This window comes from Sardina pilchardus, chromosome 1 (genome assembly GCF_963854185.1).
Source record: "Sardina pilchardus chromosome 1, fSarPil1.1, whole genome shotgun sequence".
In the NCBI taxonomy this organism is placed as follows: Eukaryota; Metazoa; Chordata; class Actinopteri; order Clupeiformes; family Clupeidae; genus Sardina; species Sardina pilchardus.
In genome coordinates this window covers 24,293,837-24,315,968 of record NC_084994.1, presented here as the reverse complement: position 1 = coordinate 24,315,968, position 22,132 = coordinate 24,293,837, and the positions used below count along the sequence as shown (strand labels likewise).

At 39.0% G+C, this 22,132-nt stretch overlaps 1 protein-coding gene across 1 annotated transcript; it reads right to left on the bottom strand.

The window, feature by feature from the left end:
- Positions 1-17: 17 nt before the first annotated feature.
- LOC134086244 (NACHT, LRR and PYD domains-containing protein 12-like) lies at positions 18-21,624 on the bottom strand. Its single transcript, XM_062540012.1, has 11 exons — positions 21,579-21,624; positions 9,417-9,462; positions 8,982-9,278; positions 6,976-8,563; positions 5,709-5,885; positions 5,210-5,383; positions 4,344-4,517; positions 3,438-3,611; positions 3,046-3,219; positions 1,401-1,447; positions 18-1,177 (listed from the first exon to the last, which is right to left on the bottom strand). The coding sequence occupies exons 2-11, from the start codon at positions 9,442-9,444 to the stop codon at positions 624-626; spliced, it is 3,387 nt and encodes a 1,128-aa protein (XP_062395996.1). The 5' UTR covers positions 9,445-9,462; positions 21,579-21,624; the 3' UTR covers positions 18-623.
- Between the last annotated feature and the right edge of the window lie 508 nt (positions 21,625-22,132).

Genomic DNA, 22,132 nt, shown 5'->3' with positions numbered 1-22,132 from the left:
GACCATGATCACATTTCATAATCACCCCTCAAGGAATCACACCAATCATACACACGTAAACTTTTTTCAACAGACTAGATAACAAAAAAGTTGAATGTATTTTTAGATAATGTGAAACATTTATTTTGCATATAGATAATTACACATGCCTTGAAAATGGTATATTTTGAATATGTGTGTTAATATGTTCTTTTATGTTCCTTCATTAAAAGTAAAACATGTTTCTAAACATGTTTTCTATTGCCCTGTGCTCGTTTACATGATTGACAAGAGCAACTGTATTACTCTATGAAGCACTAAATTCACCATTCAAACTGAACATTGAAGTCAGATGAAAAAGAGCGGTGGCCCCTAAACACACACACAGCTAACACTGCAGACTCAACCAGGTGTGCACCGTCTACCCTGTGGCACCTTGGACTCATCTGTGCAGGTGTACTGAGGTGCTTTGGGAACAAAGACCGTCACCAACCGTAACCCCTTTCCTGAGGGTGCAGGATGGCTCTGATTGGTTGGGTTTATGTGTGCAAGAGGCACACGTAGAGGTATGCACACATTTCCCCCCCTATACTGGTTGGAAAAACCCCACAATCACGTCCCAAATATCGTGCAAGATTAGGAGGTCATGTGATCTGGCACAGGGACACTGAGGAGTTATAAACATAAAACCCAGGATAGAGGGGCTCAGTGAATGTGGAGTGGAACGTGTGCAGGTGGGTGATTGTGTCAGAGGAGACGCTGTAGAAGGACAGAGTGCCTGCTGGCCAGTCCAGGTACACTCCTACTCTGCTGGAGCGGGAGGAGGGGGCAGGTATGGCCGTCTTCTTACTATTGTGATAGGCAGAGTAACTGTTACCAGAGCACCATAGACTCCAGGACTTGGCATTGTGTCCAAACGCACTGCTCTCCCCACTGCTCCCTTTCCTCTCCATGCTTTTATGGGCCACTGCGATGACAGCCCCATCACCTATAACAGTCTCACCCCCACTCCACTCAGCCTCCCAGTAGCAGTGCTCAGTCAGACCCTCTCTACACAGCACCTGTGGGAGGGACTCAAATCTCTCTGGGTGGTCAGGATACGGCTGCTTCCTACTCACACATGTCACCTTTCTGTTCCCCTCAGAGAGAGAGAGTTCTCTGTGTGCTGTGTTTGGGTCCAGCGTGAGCTCACAGGCATCTGCACACAAGAGGAGGATTTTTTTAAAAACACAAACACACACACACACACACTTCAGTACACAATTCAGCATATGCATTTGTGTATAAAGAGATACACAGCTCTTCCTGCTTATGAACCACCATGTGCACAAAACACACACACACACACACTTCTTTTTTCTATATTCGCCTGATCATGCGTTTCTTCCTTCAAACAAAAGAAGAAGAAAAAAAACACTCACATTTTTTCGGTCCTGGTTTAATCCTGAATTGTCCTCCATGGTCATACCTTAAAAAATATACAGTTGAGGCTAAATATTTAATATCTAAAACATGTTTTTCAATTTCCAAAAATTATGTTTCTTTTTCAGATCGATGGGATAAAATTGTAACCTGACTTTCGCCAGATCCTGTAGTTCGCTGTCTGCTTCACACAAGGATCTGGGACTTCTCGATAGGAGATGTATTTCTGAAGGCGGGTCCTTTAAAACATCCTCGCATGTGATTCGATAAACCACTTGCCTGTTATCTTGAATGACGTGCTAGGCTTCTTCAAGCTCTTGCCAAACCCGGTCGGAAGAAGAGTAAAAACATCCTTGCCACCAATAAATGTCTTCAAAACTATTCTCTGTTAATCTTTTAAAGAATGAATACTCGATAGATTCGACAAAACGGTTGAAATAGCAGAATCAATGTCAACACAAGATTCCTCGCTGCGTGCCGCCATTGTTATTTGAATCAAACACTCACTTCGGCGCTCCTGATTGGTTGCTTATTTTTTCACTGGCCCAGGGGTTTGGATTGCCCTCGCGTCCAGACCCTTGTGTGGAGCTCAGCGAAACGCCTCTGGTGGAGCATGGCGGAACTACAAGGGTCTGGCGAGAGTCAGGCTAATAAAATTGTGCAGTGTAACACCTTCCGGGTTCAATGTAAATCAATTGCTTTCTCAATTAACATTGACCTGCCAACTTCGGCGTCACATACAGTATGATGGCAACCCAGTCAGTCGATTCCTGTTTTCCCCAAAAAATGTACAGCAAAGGTAATATATATATATCCAACATGAAGATATTGTCACTGTTTGTGCACTGTTGAAACAACAGGAAAATAATGCCAACCTGCCTTCCAAACACTGACTGAGAACCTAACATCTGCTTCTAGGAATATGCACCTATACAGCAATGGTCAAAGGTAAGGTGGCAGAAGACGACAACAATAGTACTGTCAATTCAGCAGGTTTTGTTTTGATTTTTTTGTATATGTATGTTGGTTTAAAAAAGAAAAAAAATACATGTTAACATACAGAATATGTGTGATTTTATATTTCAATAAACAAATATAAACAAAACAAAAAAAAATCAGCAGGGAAACATAAGGAAATGCATCTCCAGTAATGATCCAGGGTAAAGGGCCGTTCACACCAAGAACGATAACGATAAATATAACCATAACGATAAAAGCGTCCACACTGGCCAACGATAAGAAAAGTCTCTCCTCACGTTAATGAATGTAATGCCTAGAATATTATGGGTTCTGATTGGCTGTTAGCTTTTTATCATTCTCAAAATCGCTCTGAAAGTGATCAGCAACGATATCGTTCTTCATGTTGTTATCGTTATAGTTTATATGTGAAAGTTGTCATTCATATGAACGAGAACGATATTTATTTATAGTTATCATTATAGTTATCGTTCTTGGTGTGAATGGCCCTTAAGACTTTGCCTTTTAACACATCTCCATTCCCATCCCCTGAGCTTTGCCGTCAGCAACTGTCTGTGTCCCAAGAACCACCACCGTGCTCATGTTTAGAAAGTGGGAGAAAACCCACAGAGTTGTTTTAACAGATAATGCCATCTAAGATTTAAATGTTAAACACTATCCACTCACTTGAACATCTCTAGTTTACAGCTGGGATCGTTCAATCTGTCTGTGAGCTCTGTGGCACCCGAGTCTCCTGGGTCATTGTAGTTCAGATCCAACTGTTTCAGGTAGGAGGGGTTTGATTTGAGGGCAGAGGACACAAAAGAACAGCCCTTCTGGGTGATCAGACAACCAGAGAGCCTATATAAAATAAGGAAAGTGCATCAATGTTATACAGATTCAGAATGCATACAGTATATACACATAGACACATTTAGTAATGTTTACTATTCAAAGAGACAAAAAGATGTCAGCTTGTAGATGGAAGAAACAAATAAGGAGAGTCACTGATGGGCATTTCTTGCTTAAATAATATATAGACAGGTCATGTGGATAATATATTGCATTACAATTTTGACCTCAGTGTCTCCAGCATGCATTGTGGATCTCTTAGCCCCACACAGAGCAGCTCCACTCCTTCATCCTGCAGGTCATTGTCACTCATGTCCAGCTCTCTCAGAGAGAAAGGTGTCCTTTGCAGCACTGATGCCATGCTTTTACAGCTTGTTTTGGAGAGGTTGCAGTGATTCAGCCTGTTTCGAAAACACATTTGATGCACACATTTGACACTAGGTGATTGTGTAAAGTATAAAACACATTACAAAAATGGTCATGACGTAGCATGCTGTCCTGTGCACAAGGGCTCATGGTCAGTTCTAAAGAGTTCAATTCCTCTTAGCATGGACATTAATGATTTACAATGGCATATTAATGTTGTCATATGAATAAAAGAGATATAATGTATTGACAGCTGTTGACCCAATGAGAGTAAGAGACAAACACAGACAGACAGAGTTGCTTTTGAATTTCTCCTGTTGAGCCTTTTTTACACTGTGTGCAACTGATTGGCTGTGGTTATTGGGTGACTGTATGCTGAACAGTGGCATGGCAGCAGGTACTGTAGCTTGACCAGACCTAACTGAGAGCTGATGTTCAGTGTGGAGAGGAAAGGGCACTGGGGGGAGATTGCTACGGTGTGTGACGGTGGACATGTTTTGTTGCCACTATGAATCTGTGTTGGTTGCTACATCTGCTAATAATGAGAGTCAGCTAGGACAGGGACTGGAAATGTGAGTGCAGTCCAGATAGTGTGATCAGGAAAAGAACATCACATTTACAGCTTCTTCACTACTGTTCTTCATCACAGGCCGACTCAGCTGCTCTAGATCTGGAGCTGGTTTACACATTATCACAGATGATTATGTCCCCGGTTTTGGTCTCGGACATCTGGTCACCTTACATAACATATCTCTCTTATCACTGACCTCAGTGTCTCCAGCTTGCATTGTGGATCTCTTAGTCCCACACAGAGCAGCTCCACTCCTCCATCCTGCAGGTCATTGCCGCTCATGTCTAGTTGTCTCAGATGGGAAGGTGTTCTTTGTAGCACTGATGCCATAACTTGACAGCTTGTTTGGGAGATCTTGCAGCGATTCAGCCTGTTTAGACAGCATATTTTATGCACACATTTGATACTATTCTGCACTGCCATGAACAAATGCATCTTCATATCCGTTCATTCAGCTCTATGATAATTATGTTGTGATTGTCTGATTGTGCAAAGCATAACATACAAAGATGTTCATGACATAATAGCATGTTGTCCTGTGCACAGGGGTTCATGGAGTTCATCAGAGTTCAATTCCTCTTGACATGGACATTGATGGTTTATCCCTTCATATTAAGTGCACTCTCATATAAACAAAAGAGATAAAATGTATATACATGAATGTACAGTATGTAAATATCAACAGCTGACGAACCAAAGAGAGCAAAGATAGAGAAGAGAAGAGACGAAAATAGACTGACACGCATAATTTCTGAACAGTTGCTCTTGCATTTCACCTGATGAATGATATTTATATTGTGTGCAACTGAGTGCCGGTGGGTATGGGGTGTGCTGAACAGTAGTATGGCAGCAGGTACTGAGCTTGACCAGACCTAACGAAGACGTGTTGTTCAGAAGAGAGGTCACTGGAGGGAGATTGTTTTGTTGGGGGGTGTTTTATTGCCAGTGCCACTATGAATATGTGTTCTGCTGCCAATAAAGATCAGCTAAGGTAAGGACTCAGAATGTGAGTAGTTCAGGATGGGTAAAATAATATATTGCATTATATTCTTCATGACTGACCTCAGTGTCTCCAGCTTGCATTGTGGATCTCTTAGTCCCAAACAGAGCGTTTCCACCCCTTTATCCCGCAGGCCATTGTCACTCATGTCCAGTTCTCTCAGACGGGAAGGTGTTCTTTGTAGCACTGATATCAACAGCTGACAGCTCGCTTCAGAGAGGTGACAGACATTTAGCCTGTTTAAAATGAAGATTAAACTGTGTGTCAGTATACAGTATTGCTTGTGAAATTAAAGAGGTTTATTCCATTTCATACACTCTGAAACAAACTGTTGAAATATTGCCATTTCTCTTAGCCAGTCTGTCAGGAAATATACAGTAAGCTTTACCAACAAAACTCTTCTTCCAGGCCAGTGCTGTTGGATTAAATACTGTGCCTCTGTAACTGTGAATGTTTTTTTTTTTTTTTTTTTTTAACTATTCTATTAATTGTATCTGTCTTGTCTTATGTGTGCATTTATGGACTTGATGGTCTGCTAAATAAAGCTTTATTTATACCCACCAAACTCTTTCTGAGACTTTCACTACAGGAAGCATTCGACGGAGCCCTTCATCTGATCTAAGATATTTCTTCAGATCAAACTCCTCCAAGTCCTCCGTTGACATCAGCAGCATATAAGCCAGAGCTGAACACTGGGCTGGAGTCAGGATCGTCTCCCCATCTGCTGAGTTTATGTACCTAAGTAACAAACACAATATCCATCATATTTCTGAGATTTCAACAAGCCTCTCATCAAAACAATTCAAAGGTAAGTAACATTATTTTGCAGTGTTTCTTTCTATTGAAATTAAAATCAGAAGAACAGTGCAAACGTGAGAAGAAACTGTTCCAGCTGTGAATAGCATGCTAAACATGCTTAATTAGCATCAGTGAATATTCAGTGAAGATAAACATGCTAAATTAGTTTGTGGCTCTAAAATGGTAGTGTCGCCAAAAATGTGTTCCATAAATCATTACTTTTGAACGATTCATGATAGATTCTTGAAATCCTATGCACATATGGTACACCATTTCACTCAGAGGTGTCCAGAAAATCCAGATAAACTTAATGCTAACGGAGGTGAGGTTTCCCCTTCACTGCAACATGCTTTGGGTATCTGAATCTTCATAATCAAATGATGGAAGGGTAATAAACATAGCTTGAGGTTTACAATCATCAACTGACCCGACCTCACATCAGTGTCAGAACATATGACATACTGTACGACATGGTCATATGACATCATTGTTTGAGTATAATGTACCAGTATTACGACAATTAGAAATGATTATAATAGAGAATACAGACCTACCAACCTTGAAAGAATTGTGTGAGTACCAGACCTTTTCAATACCGTTTTAAATGAAATTCAATACCAAGTTTGTACCTGTTCACATCGTCTAGGTCAGTGATTCTTAACCATAGGGCCACGGCCTAAACTTGGGCCTCCAGCACCCCACTGAGGGCCGCAACAAACTTTCAGTTTTGCACCTGCGGGCCGCAAGGGCCGCGGGACTGCCATCATGGGTGTCCAAACCAACTGCGGCCCGCCACGCACTTTAATTCGGCCCGCCGAGTATGCTTTAGTTGATCATATCCGCCCCGCCACGCACTTAGGTGGTAATATTTAATGGGCCCGGGCCACCTTGTACTTTAAAAATTGGGCCTCGAGGTCAAAAAGGTTAAGAATCCCTGGTCTAGGTAAACCAATAAGCAATATTTAAAAAGTGAGCTGCTAATTGTTATGAAATGTTATGAAAGCTAGGAAATGATGTGTTATTTAGCTACCTGTTGATCTCATCAACCAGTGTGTTGTCCCCAAGCTCATTTAAACAGTGGAAGAGGTTGATGATCCGTTCTGATGAGATGTCTTCCCTGATCTTCACTTTGATGTGTTGGACTGTTTGGCTGATGCTCTCTTCTCTGACATATAAACGTGGCAGAATCAAATCTAGTGGGGACCGGATTTTAGGCTCCAACATTGGAGCCAATCCAAGAAGGAAGCGCACAAAAAGATCCAAATGTCCATTTGGGCTTTGCAGTGCTTCATCCACAGCAGATGTGTAGAGGTGAACCCGTGAGTGTTTGGACACCCAACTGGTCTTCTCCTTCAATGTACTGATTAAGGGACGATTGGTCCAGTGAGTTGCGTTTCTCTTAAGAACATAAAGAGCTGCCAAGAATTCCTGTACACTTAAGTGTACAAAGCTGAATAGCTCCTCTCCAGTTGTATCACTCGCCATGTTGAAGATCTGTGTACAAAGGCCAGCCCTCACTGTTCCAGAAGAAACATCGATACCACACTCTGTCAAGTCTTTCTCGTAGAATATCAGTGTGCCCTTCTCCAGATGTTTGAATGCCAGTTCGCCAAGCTTAACGAGCAACTGACCTTTTTCTTTTGCACTCATGTTCTTGTCTTTGTATTTTTCGTTCATTGTTTTGATCTGAGATACACTATACAGTGTGTACATTTCCGTCAGCGTTTTGACCCCTTCTCCTTTGCTCTCATTCCTCAATATTTCATCCTGCACACTCGCTATGATGCGGCAGAATACTGGTATGTGACACATGATGTGGAGGCTTCTGTTCTTTTTTATATGATCAGTGAGACTATTGGCCTTTGCTGTGTCCTTGATGTTCTTCTCAAAGAACTCCATTATTTGTTTGTCATTGAATCCTCGCACTTCTGTCACCAAGTTGAAGAGATCATCAGGGATCAGACTGGCTGCTGCTGGTCTGGTTGTAACCCAGATGAGCGCAGAGGGCAGTAGCATACTTTTAATGAGACTTGTTATGAGGATGTCCACAGAGGATTCTTTGTCAGGCTCAGAGGTCCACTCTTCAAAGTTCAGCTGGAGTCTGCTTTCATCCAAACCATCAAAGACTAAGAGAATTTTGTATTCACTGAATTCTGTGATTTTTTTCAAATCTTTGAGATCAGGGTAGAATAACAAAAGCAGACCCAAAAGACTGAAGCATTGTTCTTTCTTCAAATTCAGCTCTCGAAATAAAAGAACAAAAACAAAGTCTATGTCTTGATTTGATTTGTCATCAGCCCAGTCCATGACAAACTTCTGCACTGCAACAGTTTTCCCCACACCAGCAATTCCCAAAGTCAAAACACTTCTGGCAGACTTGGCTGTGAAGATGTCTGCCAGTTTGACTTGTTCATCTTCAGAGCTTGGTCTAGCCCCAAGTTGGCTCATGTCAATTGTTGCCACTTCGTGTTCACAGTTGACTCCTCCTGAGCGGCCCTTGACAACATGAAGCTCACTGTACATGTCTTGTACAGTGCAAAATCCAGAATGTTGATGGATGACAGAAAACCTTTTTTTGATGTGCTCTTGAAGTTTCTGTTTTAGTGATGATTTTGTAACTGTATTTTTGAGAAAACAACAATTAAATAGGATTGAATGTGTGCTATCTGAGTCTGTATCGTATACTGTAGGCCTATGGTTATTTCTGTATTATCAGTGTAGCATTTTACTTTTGCCTTTCTTGGGTGAATGTAGTGGTTTAGTTAATCTGCCTTGTGATGTACACCTATCATTTTAATAAATGTGACATGAATAAACTGGTATTCTATAGATATGTAAACACACACACACACACACACACACACACACACACACATATATTTATATATATGTAGCCTATTTTAATACGTATGTATCTGGCTCTAATTCAAACAAACAAACACATACACACACACACGCACATGTGCACGCCCACAGAGACACACTGTTAATATGGTATTTGACCCAGTGGCCAAACAGCTGACATCAGGTCCTTACCTCCCCCTTGCTGTGGCTCAGGCACTGCTGGGCTCGCTGCTGAATGCTGAAGATCCTCCAGCAGAAGAGGGTCATGACACTTCAGAGCCTCATAGAACTTCTCTTGGGCCACGGCTCCTTTCTTCTGCAGCATGGTGATGAGAACATGGTTCTGTTCTTGGCTGGTTGGTTTGCTCTGCACCTGTTCCCTCTCTAGAGGAGAGAGAACACCGCTGCGCTCCAGGTCAATCAGAAGAGGTGCAAGGACACCAAGACGCATCTCTAGCTCCCCCTTGTGTTTCCTGAAGAACTCTGGGCCTGATTTTTAAAAGAAAAAGGTATTCATAAAGAAGTGATTGATTGATAGTATCCTACCCATGTATGATTACAGTCTAAAAGGACTGGTAAGGCCATACCATACAGTATGATGAGACATGGGAAGGGATGAAAACATACCTTGTCTTTCCCTTGCCAAACTGGCCATGGCTGTGATAGTTAGGGACTGTGAAAACATCATCAGAAACACAAAGAAAAACAAAGAGGTTAATCTGAAGGATGGAGGTGGACATGAATATGGCACTGTACTTATACTTCCATAAAGTATTTCATTTCCTCTGAGGAATAGGGAGCTATTTAATTACACTTCTCTTTGCCTACCCAATAATACAGGAACGGGGAATATACTTACAGTATAAACTAGAAATGCAATTCCAAGGAATTACCAGTGCATGAAATGCAAAAATAGATAGAAAATGTAGATATGGTTACTAAGGTGTAGCTAGGGTAAATATGGTGGTTGCATAGTTTACAGAGAGTTGATAGTGTGAAGGTAGACAGTTTAAAGCTGAAATATTTTGATTTGCTGATTTCTATTCATGTTAAAATGTTAACTATGGTAACAATGATAACCAGGTTGATTGGTTAACTTAGCTACTGATTTCATGCAGTAATGGTAAAAATGTTAACTATGCTAACTATGCTCACAGTGTTAACCAGGTTGATTAGCTAACTTAGCTAATGATTTCTAGCAGTTATGCTAAAAATGCTAACTATGCTAGCAATGCTAACTATGGTAACAATGCTAACTTAAACTAACAATGCTAACCAGGTTGATTAGCTAACTTAACTTATGATTTCTAGCAATAATGCTAAAAATGCTAACTATGCTAAAATTGCTAACAATGCTAACCAGGTTGATTAGCTAACTTAGTTAGATGTTTTTTGCAGTTATGCTAAAAATGCTAACTATGCCTAACAATGTTAACTATGCTAACCATGCTAACTAGCTAACTTGCTAGTGAGGACTTTTATTTTGAAACATTTGTTGCTAGGGTATCCATGGTGGCCACTATCAGGAAGCAAGAAGTTACTGCAGCATAATCATGTTGGTTGCTATGGAAACGGTCATAAACGCTTAATTTTAATGGTTGGTATGTTGATTGCTAGGTACATGGAGGTTTCGTGTAGTTGACTGGAGGCTTAGTTGATAACTGACAGTTAGAATGGTTGAACAGTTAAATAGTTGAGTAGTTACAATGGTTAAATGATTTAATAGTGTATTATTGCAGTGAGGACCTTTATTTTGAAACAGTTGTGGACAGAGGAAGTAGTGAAACAGAATCTGTAGTCTAAATGAGATTGTATGCTTAAAGCCTGAGACAGAAGGTGCCTCTCATATAGCGTTTACGCGTCCTCTCTCACTCCTCGATCCTCACTGATCTACATAAAGAATGTTGGAGCGGCAACAATGGGATAGTCTAGCCCTTCTTCTATCTTTCTTTATGTAGATCATTGAGGAGCGAGGAGCGAGGGAGGACATATAAACGCTGCTTGAGAGGCACCCACAGTAAATACTTTGAAAGTTGTATGTAGATAGTCTAATTAATGTTGATAGACAGAATTTTTAATGGATGTTGATAGGCAGATTGTTTAATAGATATTGATTGACAGTTTAATGGGTGGATGAGTGAATGGTCTGAAGAAGATGAATGGATAGAAGGTTGGATGGAATGTGCCTTATATTCTTGTTAAGAGAGACACTGATACAGCTCTCTGAGAGTAGTTGATACAGGTGTAATCAATTTAACTGGCTAGTCTTAAGAGAGAGTGTGCTTAAAGCCTGAGACAGAGTAAATCGTTTAAAAGTTGAATGTAGATAGTCTAATTAATGTTGATAGACAGAGAGTTTAATGGATGTTGATAGGCAGATTGTTTAATAGATGTTGATAGACAGTTTAATGGGTGGATGAGTGAATGGTCTGAAGAAGATGAATGGATAGAAAGTTGGATGGAATGTGCCTTATATTCTTGTAGACTGGAGAGACACAGCTCTCTACTGAGAGTAGTGGATACAGATACAGGTGTAATCAATTTAACTGGCTAGTCTTAAGAGAGCCAGTGTATGTAGCCTGAGAGAGAGAGAGAGCTGCTGCACCTGGACTGGCCACCTGGCGTAACATTCTAATTGCTGCCGTGATGTCATAATGAGCAATGTTAAGTCTATGGGGAAATGTTTAATAGTTTTTAATTTACAGTTTAAAAAGTATAAAAGTTCCAAAGTTGAAAAATATATTGCACAGGTCTCCTTAGTAAGACCTACGTAGCAAAGTTTGAATCAAGTTTCTACGTTAAACGGTTCAAGCTGAATTGCGAGCGTTAGAAGAAGTTGGATTAATAACTAGAGAATGTAATTCCAGGGAAATTACGAGTGCATGAAAATGCAAAAATGTATAGATACAGTAGATAATGTAGATATAGTTACTAAGGTGTAGCTAGGGTAAACATGGTGGTTGCATAGTTTAAAGAAAGCTGATAGTGTGAAGGTAGACAGTTTAAAGCTTAAACATTACAGTTCTCACTGAACTAATGATTTCTAGCAGTTATGCTAAAAATGCTAACAATGCTAACTATGTTAACCAGGCTGATTAGCTAACTTAGCTTATCATTTCTAACAGTTATGCTAAAAATGCTAACAATGTTAACTATGCTAACAATGCTAACCAGGTTGATTAGCTAACTTAGCTAACCATTTCTAGCAGTTATGCTAAAAATGTTAACTATGCTAACAATGCTAACCATGCTAACTAGCTAACTTGCTAGTGAGGACTTTTATTTTGAAACATTTGTTGATAGGGTATCTATGGTGGCCACTATCAGGAATAAAGAAGTTACTGTAGTAAAAGCATGTTAGTTGCTATGGAAACGGTCAAACGATTAATTTTAATGGTTGCTATGTTGGTTGCTAGGTACATGGAGGTTTCATGTAGTTGACTGGAGGCATAGTTGATGATAACTGACAGTTGGAATGGTTGAACAGTTAAATAGTTGAGTAGTTTCAATGGTTAAATGATTTAATAGTGTATTATTGCAGTGAGGACTTTTATTTTGAAACAGTTGTGGACAGAGGAAACAGTTTAACAGGATATGTGTAGTCTTCAGAGAGATTGTATGCTTAAAGCCTGAGAGAGAGAGAGCTGCTGCAGGTGGGGCTGGCCACCTGGCATAAGATTCTAATTGCCCTATTATGATGTCATAATCCAATGTTAAGTCTATGGGAGAAAAAATGTTTTAAAAAATTAATATAAATTCAACGATAAAGTTTTCAAAGTTGAAAAAAACATAGCTGAAGTCACCTAAGTAAGACCTACGCAGCGCAGTTTGAATGAAGTTTCTACGTTAAACGGTTGAAGCTGAATTGCACGCACAAAAAGCGTTAGAAGAAGAATAATATCGATAACTAGAAATGCAATTCCAAGGAATTACCAGTGCATGAAAATGCAAAAAAATGTAGATATGGCTACTAAGGTGTAGCTAGGGTAAACATGGTGGTTGCATAGTTTAAAGAGAGTTGATGGTGTTAAGGTAGACATTTTAAAGCTTAAACATTCCTGTTCTAACTTAACTAATGATTTCTAACAGGTATTCTAAAATGTTGACTATGCTAACAATGCTAACCAGGTTGATAAGTTAACTTAGCTGATGATTTCTAGCAGTAATGCTAAAAATGCTAACTATGCTAACATTGCTAACTATGTTAACAATGCTAACCATGTTGATTAGCTAACTTAGCTAATCATTTTAGCAGTTGTGTTAAAAATGCTAACTATGCTAACAATGCTAACCATGTTGATTAGCTAACTTAGCTAATCATTTTTAGCAGTTATGCTAAAAATGCTAACTATGCTAACAATGCTAACTATGCTAACCATGCTAACTTGCTAGTGAGGACTTTTATTTTGAAACAGTAGTTGCTAGGGTATCCATGGTGCCCACTATCAGGAATAAAGAAGTTACTGTAGTATAATCATGTTGGTTGCTATGGAAACTGTCAAAAACGCTTAGTTTTAATGGTTGCTATGTTGGTTGCTAGGTACATGGAGGTTTCATTTAGTTGACTGGAGGCATAGTTGATGATAACTGACAGTTGGAATGGTTGAACAGTTAAATAGTTGAGTAGTTTCAGTGGTTAAATGATTTAATAGTGTATTATTGCAGTGAGGACTTTTATTTTGAAACAGTTGTGGAAAGAGGAAACAGTTAACAGGATATGTAGTCTTCACAGAGATTGTGTGCTTAAAGCCTGAGAGAGAGAGGGCTGCTGCAGGTGGGGCTGGCCACCTGGCATAAGATTCTAATTGCTCAACGACCCGATTGTGATGTCATAGAGGCCAATGTTAAGTCTATGGGGAAATTTTGAATAGTTTTTATTTAATAGTTCAAAAAGTATAAAAGTTACAAAGTTGAAAAGTCATAGCAACCCGATCCATTAGAATACCTACGTTACAAAGTTTGAATGAAGTTTCTAAGTTAAACGGTTGAAGAGAAATTGCGGTTAGAAAAAGTGGTAAGCGGAATAATAATAACTATAAGAAGCCTAGGAAGAACAGTACAGTGCATTTGCATGCACTGTAATAATAAGAAGATGTCGGATAACAGTAGAGTGCATTTTCATGCACTCTAATAACTAGAAATGCAATTCCAAGGAATTACCAGTGCATGAAAATGCAAAAATAGATAGATAATGTAGATATGGTTACTAAGGTGTAGCTAGGGTAAACATGGTGGTTGCATAGTTTACAGAGAGTTGATAGTGTGAAGGTAGACAGTTTAAAGATGAAACATTCCAGTTCTAACTTAGCTAATGATTTCTAGCAGCTACGCTAAAAATGCTAATTATGCTAGCAATGCTAACTTTACTAACAATGCTAACCAGGTTGATTAGCTAACTTAACCGATGATTTCTAGCAGTAATGCTAAAAATGCTAACTATGCCAACAATGCTAAATTTGCTAACAATGCTAACCAGGTTGATTAGCTAACTTAGTTGATGATTTTTTGCAGTTATGCTATAAATGCTAACAATGCTAACTATGCCAACCATGCTAACTAGCTAACTTGCTAGTGAGGACTTTTATTTTGAAACATTTGTTGCTAGGGTATCCATGGTGGCCACTATCAGGAAACAAGAAGTTACTGCAGTATAATCATGTTGGTTGCTATGGAAACAGTCATAAACACTTAATTTTAATGGTTGCTATGTTGGTTGCTAGGTACATGGAGGTTTCATGTAGTTGACTGGAGGCATAGTGGGTGATAACTGACAGTTGGAATGGTTGAACAGTTCAATAGTTGAGTAGTTTCAATGGTTAAATGATTTAATAGTGTATTATTGCAGTGAGGACCTTTATTTTGAAACAGTTGTGGACAGAGGAAGTAGTGAAACAGGATCTGTAGTCTTAATGAGATTGTATGCTTAAAGCCTGAGACAGAAGGTGCCTCTCATAGCGTTTACGCGTCCTCTCTCGCTCCTCACTGATCTACATAAAGAATGATGGAGCGGCAACAATGGGATAGTCTAGCCCTTCTTCTATCTTTCTTTATGTAGATCATTGAGGATCGAGGAGCGAGGGAGGACATATAAACGCTGCTTGAGAGGGACCCACAGTAAATACTTTAACAGTTGTATGTATATAGTCTAATTAATGTTGATAGACAGAATGTTTAATGGATGTTGATAGGCAGATTGTTTAATAGATATTGATTGACAGTTTAATGGGTGGATGAGTGAATGGTCTGAAGAAGATGAATGGATAGAAGGTTGGATGGAATGTGCCTTATATTCTTGTTAAGAGAGACACTGATACAGCTCTCTGAGAGTAGTTGACACAGGTGTAATCAATTTAACTGGCTAGTCTTAAGAGAGCCAGAGTAATCTTAAAGTCTGAGACAGAGTAAATCATTTAAAAGTTGAATGTAGATAGTCTAATTAATGTTGATAGACAGAGAGTTTAATGGATGTTGATAGGCAGATTGTTTAATAGATATTGATTGACAGTTTAATGGGTGGATGAGTGAATGGTCTGAAGAAGATGAATGGATAGAAGGTTGGATGGAATGTGCCTTATATTCTTGTTAAGAGAGACACTGATACAGCTCTCTGAGAGTAGTTGACACAGGTGTAATCAATTTAACTGGCTAGTCTTAAGAGAGCCAGAGTAATCTTAAAGTCTGAGACAGAGTAAATCATTTAAAAGTTGAATGTAGATAGTCTAATTAATGTTGATAGACAGAGAGTTTAATGGATGTTGATAGACAGATTGTTTAATAGATGTTGATAGACAGTTTAATGGGTGGATGAGTGAATGGTCTGAAGAAGATGAATGGATAGAATGTTAGATGGAATGTGCCTTATATTCTTGTAGAATGGAGAGACACAGCTCTCTACTGAGAGTAGTGGATACAGATACAGGTGTAATCAATTTAACTGGCTAGTCTTAAGAGAGCCAGCCTGAGACAGAGTAGATTGTTTAAAAGTTCAATGTAGAGCGTCTAATTGATGTTGTTGATAGGCAGACTGTTTAGAATGGGTGGATGAGTGAATGGTTTGAAGAAGATGAATGGATATAAAGTTGGATGGAATTAGGAGGACTTATTTTGATACTGTTGTGCGCAGAGGATACAGGGGAACAGAATATGTAGTCTTCAGAGAGGAGCCTGAGAGAAACTGACAGTTGGTGCCCAGGTGGCTGACCAGCTGGGGTAACATTCTAATTGCTGCCGTGATGTCATAATGAGCAATGTTAAGTCTATGGGGAAATTGTTAATAGTTTTTAATTTATAGTTTAAAAAGTATAAAAGTTACAAAGTTAAAAAATACATTGCGCTGATGTCCTAAGCAAGACCTTCGTAACACAGTTTGAATGAAGTTTCTACGTTAAACGGTTCAAGCTGAATTGCGTGCGTTAGAAGAAGAACTAGAAATGCAATTCCAAGGAATTACCAGTGCATGAAAATGCAAAAATAGATAGATAATGTAGATATGGTTACTAAGGTGTAGCTAGGGTAAACATGGTGGTTGCATAGTTTACAGAGAGTTGATAGTGTGAAGGTAGACAGTTTAAAGCTGAAACATTCCAGTTCTAACTTAACTAATGATTTCTATTCATGTTAAAATGTTAACTATGGTAACAATGATAACCAGGTTGATTGGTTAACTTAGCTACTGATTTCATGCAGTTATGGTAAAAATGTTAACTATGCTCACAGTTCTAACCAGGTTGATTAGCTAACTTAGCTAATGATTTCTAGCAGTTATGCTAAAAATGCTAACTATGTTAGCAATGCTAACTATGGTAACAATGCTAACTTAAACTAACATTGCTAACCAGGTTGATTAGCTAACTTAACTGGTGATTTCTAGCAATAATGCTAAAAATGCTAACTATGCTAACAATGTTAAAAATGTTAACAATGTGTCGTGGAAAAATTGTTCCACTATGCGAATCCATTATCACTAATTAATACTTAACACTTAACTATATACTAAATAGCACTCTGGAACAAAGCGTCCGTAGGAGACAATACAGACAGGAGACTTCTGTAGACTGTTGATCTTTATTCCCCATATTGCAATGATAGTACAGCGAAAACAAAGTTTCAGGCTGACAGTCAAGACAATAGGGAGAAGGTGAGGTGTCATCCGCTGGCCATCCCGATGAACGTCCTACCGAAGATGGCGGGGTCTCATCTTATATACCTAAAGCACACTTCTTGGCGTCCCCGCTCGCATCACCCCATATTCTTTTAGCCAATCAGCGTAAAGTTTATGTCATTTTCCTCGGACCTTGTGTTCTTGTGTTTCTTTGCTTTGATATGCCAGGGGATGATATAGACTCTCTCTCAGACACTTTCTTCTTGACATTTCTATTATGGATGGTTGTTCCAAATTAGTTGTGTGGCGAGTTTTCTGGTACCTCAGACAGTGTGCCTCCCATTGTCCTCTATCGGACCCCGCCAGCTCAGACCCCGCCAGCGGATGACATCCCCTCTCCCTTGATCATGAAGATTCACCTGGTCCTTTCTCGGACCCGACCAGCGGATGACCTCCCCTCTCCCTTGAACATGAGGGTTCAGCCCTAATATGGCTTTCCGTCCCATATAACTCTTTGGTTTGCTTAGATGGTCAGTTAAGATATTCTAGATGAAAGTGCATTCAGCAAAACCAGATGCTAATGCTGGTGCTGATGTTTGCAGAAAAATGCCAGACACAGGAACACACAAGAACATACAGTACTGTATGCAGTAGGCCCCATGTTACAGCTTATGAACCACACTAAGATCAAAGGCAGTAGGCCCAATTTTAAAGCTTATGAACCATGAATGCATCCTGTGAATTCTGACTAAAATATCACATATAATCTGAAAACCACCACAAATGCTAACCAGGTTGATTAGCTAACTTAGTTGATGATTTTTTGCAGTTATGCTAAAAATGCTAACTATGCTAAACATGCTAACCAGGTTGATTAGCTAACTTGGCCAATCATTTCTAGCAGTTAAAAATGTTAACTATGCTAACCATGCTAACTAGCTAACTTGCTAGTGATGACTTTTATTTTTAAACATTTGTTGCAAGGGTATCCATTGTGGCCACTATCAGGAAACAAGAAGTTACTGCAGTATAATCATGTTGGTTGCTATGGAAACGGTCATAAACGCTTAATTTTAATGGTTGCTATGTTGGTTGCTAGGTACATGGAGGTTTCATGTAGTTGACTGGAGGAATAGTTGATGATAACTGACAGTTGGAATGGTTGAACAGTTAAATAGTTGAGTAGTTTCAATGGTTAAATGATTTAATGGTGTATTATTGCAGTGAGGACTTTTATTTTGAAACAGTTGTGGACAGAGGAAACAGTTAACAGGATATGTAGTCTCCAGAGAGATTGTATGCTTATAGCCAGAGAAACTGACAGTTGATACAGGTGTAATCAATTTAACTGGCTAGTCTTAAGAGAGCCAGAGTGTATATGCTTGAGGCCTGAGACAGAGTAAATAATTTAAAAGTTGAATGTAGTCTAATTAATGTTGATAGACAGAGAGTTTAATGGATGTTGATAGACAGTTTAATGGGTGGATGAGTGAATGGTCTGAAGAAGATGAATGGATAGAAAGTTGGATGGAATGTGCCTTATATTCTTGTAGAATGGAGAGACACAGCTCTCTACTGAGAGTAGTGGATACAGATACAGGTGTAATCAATTTAACTGGCTAGTCTTAAGAGAGCCAGAGTGTGACAGAGTGCCAGCCTGAGACAGAGTAGATTGTTTAAAAGTTGAATGTAGATCGTCTAATTGATGTTGATAGGCAGACTGTTTAGAATGGGTGGATGAGTGAATGGTTTGAAGAAGATGAATGGATAGAAAGTTGGATGGAATTAGGAAGACTTATGTTGATACCGTTGATACAGGGGAACAGAAAATGTAGTCTCAGGAGAGCCAGTGTGTTTAAAGCCTGAGAGAGAGAGAGAGCTGCTGCACCTGGACTGGCCACCTGGCGTAACATTCTAATTGCTGCCGTGATGTCATAATGAGCAATGTTAAGTCTATGGGGAAATAGCTCAATGTTAAATCTATGGGAAAATCGTTTTTTAATTCATAGTTTAAAAAGTATAAAAGTTACAAAGTTGAAAAATACAAAGCACACATGGCATAAGCGAGACCTACGCAACAAAGGTTGAATGAAGTTTCTACGTTAAACGGTTCAAGCTGAATTGCGTGCGTTAGAAGAAGAACTAGAAATGCAATTCCAAGGAATTACCAGTGCATGAAAATGCAAAAATAGATAGATAATGTAGATATGGTTACTAAGGTGTAGCTAGGGTAAACATGGTGGTTGCATAGTTTACAGAGAGTTGATAGTGTGAAGGTAGACAGTTTAAAGATGAAACGTTCCAGTTCTAACTTAACTAATGATTTCTATTCATGTTAAAATGTTGATTAGCTAACTTAGCTAATGATTTCTAGCAGTTACGCTAAAAATGCTTATTATGCTAGCAATGCTAACTTTACTAACAATGCTAACCAGGTTGATTAGCTAACTTAACCGATGATTTCTAGCAGTAATGCTAAAAATGCTAACTATGCTAACAATGCTAAATTTGCTAACAATGCTAACCAGGTTGATGATTTTTTGCAGTTATGCTAAAAATGTTAACTATGCTAACTAGCTAACTTGCTAGTGAGGACTTTTATTTTGAAACATTTGTTGCTAGGGTATCCATGGTGGCCACTATCAGGAAACAAGAAGTTACTGCAGTATAATCATGTTGGTTGCTATGGAAACGGTCATAAACGCTTAATTTTAATGGTTGCTATGTTGGTTGCTAGGTACATGGAGGTTTCATGTAGTTGACTGGAGGTATAGTGGATGATAACTGACAGTTGGAATGGTTGAACAGTTCAATAGTTGAGTAGTTTCAATGGTTAAATGATTTAATAGTGTATTATTGCAGTGAGGACTTTTATTTTGAAACAGTTGTGGACAGAGGAAACAGTTAACAGGATATGTAGTCTTCTGAGAGACTGTATGCTTAAAGCCAGAGAAACTGACAGTTGGTGCCCAGGTGGCCGGCCACCTGGCCTAAGATTCTAATTGCTGCCGTGATGTCATAATGAGCAATGTTAAGTCTATGGGGGAAATTGTAATAGTTTTTAACTAATAGTTTAAAAAGTATAAAAGTTACAAAGTTGAAAAATATAAAGCAGGCATGGCATAAGCAAGACCTACGCAACAACGTTTGAATGAAGTTTCTACGTTAAACGGTTGAAGCTGAATTGGCTGCGTTAGAAGAAGAAGTTTAATAATAATAATAATAAGAAGACTTGGAATAACAGTACAGTGCATTTTCATGCACTGTAATAAAAAGCCTAGGAAGAACAGTACAGTGCATTTTCATGCACTGTAATAATAAGAAGTAGTAGAAGAAGAAGAAGAAGAAGAAGAAGAAGCCTAGGGATAACAGTACAGTGCATTTTCATGCACTGTAATAAGAAACCTAGGGAGAACAATATAGTGCATTTTCATGCACTATAATAAAAGTTAATGTTAGAAGTTGTACAATATTAAACAACAATGTGTAATCTACTACAGCAAAGGAGTCTTCATAGATAGCAGAGTCCAGAAGAAATGTCCCCTAGTCCCTCCTCAGCTCTCCCTGAGAACACAGCAAATGACCGTAAGACCAGCTTCTTAAAATTGTCCTTTCCAAGGCATTGTGACACAAGTCACATTTGACAGGAAATGCAATATGTGCAGAAAGACAGGAAGGCTCAGGCTGTGGTTTTGACTCTTGGGTAATTCCACCTCAATGCAATGGATTTAAGAGGAACGTTCTGCTTGACCATTCTCAGATTTGCTTCAAACTTTTGTCACCTAAAGAGTAGGCCTAACCATTTTAAACTAACTTAGCCAGAATATTAGCTTGATATACCTAATACATCCAAAGAAAAAAACATTTTTGAACATAAACATTACTGGTACTTAGGAATAAGTGTTATCATGATCATGAAATAATATCACCAAAAAAGAATAGACCAATATTTCAATTTTCAAAAATAAAATGTCAATAACTGCAGCCATAATACCAGCATTACAGAGCCATTTGTTGAATTGAGGTGGAATGACCCTCTTCTTAATTTTGTGTGAATGTTGGGTGTTATTATTGTTAGGTATATTGCAATCTCTGCGGTATGAAGTCCCCAAAGGCTCATGGTGAAATTTGTATATGAAATGGGAATCATTTTTACAACTTCTCCATTCCCTTGTCAAACACATTCCTTGTCAATAGTTTTGACTTTGTAAGGGAATGCAGAACAAATGAGCTGAAGAAATACTTCTGTCATAATGTTATGGGTCGGAAGCTTTTTTAAGATTAATACACACCTCATAATAACATACATACAATACATCATAAAATAAAAACACAGCAACGAGAAATGTAGTAAGTCAAAACCAATATTTGTTCTGTCATAAATTATATTTCTTCTAGTGTAATGTGGCACATTAACATAGATCTTAATGTGGTAAATATGAAAGTTGCAGACTGTTTTACATTGACTCGAATGTGATTTCGCACATCAAATCAGGGACCAGAACAACCCATTTCATCAGTATCAGTGACTCCTTTCTAGATCATGTCCCCAGACAAATGCAGCACATATTCGTAACGCTCTGTTAATATTGCACAATTTCAAGTTCGTCTGAGCCAAAGGTGCAGTAAATCAGCCCACACAACACAGTCACACTCATCACCATTAAGGCCATTATGGTCCACCTTACCTCAGTGTCCAGAGGAAATGTCCCCGAGTCCCTCCTCAGCTCTCCCTGAGAACACAACAGATGACCGTTAGAACAGCTTCTTAAAATTGCCTTAAGGCTTTACGACACAAGTCACAATTTACATGAACCGCAATATGTTCTGAAATACAGGAAGGCTCAGGCTGTGGTTTTGACTTCTCCTAGTTTTGTGTGAATGTTTTCAACAGTATTCTGTGCAGTCACATCATATTAAACCAGTCTAGACTTTTCAATCTTCACCTATACACAGGGTGTTGTTATTGTTATATTGCTTTTTTTGTAGTGAACTCTCTAATGTCCTCATAAATCAGAGATTCTGGACTGATTCTGGGCCAAAACTGGCCCTGATGGGACCCAGATCTGGTGGATTCCCCTCACACTTAGAACTGCTGCAACAGGGAGTGAATATGATTGTGTTGATTGTATGCTCACAATACCCGTACTAAAACATATGTACAACACGCACAACTAGAATCTAATTTGATTTTTTTTTATCCAATTCTATTGTAGTTTATGCCTCTTTGAGTTTCAGCGTT